The 3107-nt window shown below is 56.1% G+C and overlaps 2 protein-coding genes across 2 annotated transcripts in view; both read left to right on the top strand.

Moving 5' to 3' along the window:
• Positions 1-51, top strand: part of LOC127751912 (zinc finger protein 782-like) — a 1163-nt gene extending 1112 nt beyond the window's left edge. Inside the window, exon 2 of the mRNA XM_052276188.1 lies at positions 30-51. Coding sequence (XP_052132148.1) covers positions 30-51 — 22 coding nt within the window. The remainder of the gene's footprint in view (positions 1-29) is intronic.
• A 66-nt stretch (positions 52-117) lies between these two features.
• On the top strand, positions 118-1527 carry LOC113210558 (zinc finger protein 3-like). Its single transcript, XM_026428615.2, has one exon. It carries the CDS (start codon positions 339-341, stop codon positions 1374-1376), a length of 1038 nt encoding a protein of 345 aa, XP_026284400.1. The 5' UTR covers positions 118-338; the 3' UTR covers positions 1377-1527.
• The last annotated feature ends 1580 nt before the right edge of the window (positions 1528-3107 follow it).

The raw sequence follows: 3107 nt of genomic DNA, 5'->3' as shown, positions 1-3107 counted from the left end.
TGTTGTGTCGCTGCCCCATCTGTGGCCAGCCTTCTTGGTTTTTTGATGTGAATTTTCTGTCTCCCGTATTTTGTTTGAGACACTGTGCTTTGCTTGTTTTGGGGGCTATAACGGAGAGATGAGTGGCTCCCCAACGTTATGTTTGGGACGTTATTTCCGATCAATCGCTGCCGCACACCTCACACCTGACGCGTGTCTCTGTTGCAGGCCCAGCCCTCGCCGCCGGCTCCTCTCCGGGCTAAGCAAGCGGCGCCCCCGTCCTGCACGTGCACGTCGTGTCGGTGGTGGGGCGGTCCTCGGTGCAGGCGGTCCCGGCAAGCTCTAACGCGGTGGTGTTAATGTCGGCAGGTGCGCGGCCCGGGACCCCACCAGGACGAGTGGCGTCCGACTGGAGGGACACGGAGATGAAGAACGAGCAGCGCGTTGTCGAGCGCGGCGATGATCCACCTGGACTCGAATTTGCCGACTGTATGTCGGTCCCGAATATCGATGCAGAACCGTGCGGCATTGATCCTCTAGGACGAGAGGTGGCCGACTGGAAGCCGGATCCGGAGACCACGTTCGACACGAGCGGTGTCGAGCACGCCGAGCGTCTAAAGGGTACGGTCACCAGGAGCTACCCACTCCGAGGCCGCCGCGAGGAGGACTCTGAGGACTATGCTGAGGCCCTGGTTGTCGTCGCCGACGCGGTGCACCCTCAGCCCTCACCGCTCGCCGATTTGGCTTCCAGTGACCAACCCAGTGATGTGCTCTGCGACGACGACGTCGACCCGACTCACCTACATTGCGAAGGTCGGAGCGATCAGACTCGCAGCGGCCAATGTGAAGGGAGTCCCAGCCCCAGCAGCAGCCCGATGAAGAAAGTGTCGCGTGCGGGCTTCAAGTGTAAATACTGCCGCAAAACTTGCATTTCGAAATTCGAGTTAGAAAAGCATCTACGTGTACACACCGGCAAGAGGCCATTCAAATGTGAAACATGTGAGCAGACTTTTACTCGTAAAGAAAACTTGGCGGTGCACATCAGAACCCACACAGGCGAGAAACCCTATGTGTGTGACTTCTGCAAGCAGCGATTTTCTCTAAAGCATCATCTTGTTACACACACTAGGAAACACACAGGTGAAAAACCTTATCAGTGCGACTTCTGCAAGCAGCGTTTTTCTCAAAAATCTAACCTTGTTAAACACATTAGGACACATACTGGAGAGAAGCCTCATCGGTGCGACTTCTGCAAGCATCGTTTTGCTGATAGAAGTACCCTTGTTCAGCACTTCAGGACACATACCGGAGAGAAGCCGTACAAGTGTGATCAGTGCGAGAAATGTTTTGCTCAGACAAGTCATCGCACGAAACACGTCCGAAACCATCACACATAAATGCGAGTGATAGATTAATTAACAAACAAGTTTGTTCGCCAGATTGATTTCTAACATATTTGCCGATTCTTATGTAGTGTTGTTTGGTTCTTCCTAATCTTGAAAGTAGTACGTACACACTGATTGCGATTAAAACTTTTTATTCCCTACACTTTTTGGCTTTGTTAATTTTTTAACAAGTGTGTGTTGCTGCCCCATTTATGACCAACCTTCTTGGTTTTTTTGATGTGAATTTTTTGTTTTCCGTATTTTGTTAGAGACACTGTGCTTTGCTTGTTTTGAGGACTATAACGGAGAGATGAGTGGCTCCCCAACGTTGTGTTTGAAACGTTACTTCTGATCAATCGCTTCCGCACACCTCACACGTCCCTCTGTTGCAGGCCCTCCGTGTGCTTCCGGTCCTCCAGGCTGTGGACGCCGTCGACGCTGATGTCGGTCTTCTCCTTCTCCTTGGTCGCGACGGCTCCGACACACCAGTTAACCTCCACACGCGTGTGTGTGGTGCAGGCCCAGCCCCACCCGCCGGGTCCTTCCCGGGCTGAGCAACCGCGCCCCCGTCCTGCACGTGCACGGGATCGACGCCGAGCAGTGTGGTGTCGAGCACGGCGATGACCCCGCCGATGTCCGGGACGAGCAGCTGGTGGTCACCAGGAGCTTCTCGCTCCGCGGCCGCCGCTAGGAGGACTCGGAGGACCTCACCAGGGCTCTGGAGGTCTTTGCCGACACAGTGCACTCTCAACACCCTTCGCGCGCCAAGCTGGCGTCCACTCTTCAGAGCAGTACACCGACTCCGACACTCTGGACCAGACCAGCTCCTGACGCATGTCTCTGTTGTAGGCCCAGCCCCCGCCGCCGGCTCCTCCCCGGGCTGAGCAGCGGCGCCTCCGTCCTGCATGTGCACGTCGTGTCGGTGGTGGGGCGGTCCTCGGTGCTGGCGGTCCGGGCGAGCTCTAACGCGTCGCTGTTCCTGTCCCCAGGTGCGCGGCCCGGGACACCGCCAGGACGGGAGGGGGCCGACTGGAGGGACACGGAGATCAAGGACGAGCAGCGCGTTGCCGAGCACGGCAATGATCCACCGGGAATCGAATTTGCCGACTGTATGCCGGACCTGAAGATCAATGCAGAACCGTGCGGCATTGACCCTCTAGGACGAGAGGTGGCCGACTGGAAGCTGGATCCGGAGACCACGCTCGACACACGCGGTGTCGAGCACGCCGAGCGTCTAAAGGTTATGGTCCCCAGGAGCTACCCGCTCCGAGGCCGCCGTGAGGAGGACTCTGAGGACTTTGCCCGGGCGGTTGTCGTCGCCGACGCAGTGCACCCTCAACCCACACCGCTCGCCAATTTGGCTTCCAGTGACCAACCCAGTGACGTGCTATGCGACGACGACGTCCACTCGACTCTCCTGCATTTCGAGGGTCGGAGCGATCAGACTCGCAGCCAATGTGAAGGGAGTCCCAGCACCAGCTCGATGAAGAAAGTGTCGCGTGCGGGCTTCAAGTGTAAATACTGCCGCAAAACTTGCATTTCGAAATTTGGGTTAGAAACGCATCTACGTGTACACACCGGCGAGAGGCCATTCAAATGTGAAACATGTGAGCAGAGTTTTACTCGTAAAGAAAACTTGGTGGTGCACATCAGAACCCACACAGGGGAGAAACCCTATGTGTGCGACTTCTGCAAGCAGCGTTTTTCTTTAAAGCATCATCTTGTTGAACACATTAGGACACA

The sequence above is a fragment of the Frankliniella occidentalis genome, unplaced genomic scaffold (assembly GCF_000697945.3).
Source record: "Frankliniella occidentalis isolate FOCC.00 unplaced genomic scaffold, Focc_3.1 Scaffold2048, whole genome shotgun sequence".
Lineage (NCBI taxonomy): Eukaryota > Metazoa > Arthropoda > Insecta > Thysanoptera > Thripidae > Frankliniella > Frankliniella occidentalis.
The sequence above is the reverse complement of the archived record's forward strand: the minus strand, read 5'-3'. Positions and strand labels throughout refer to the sequence as shown.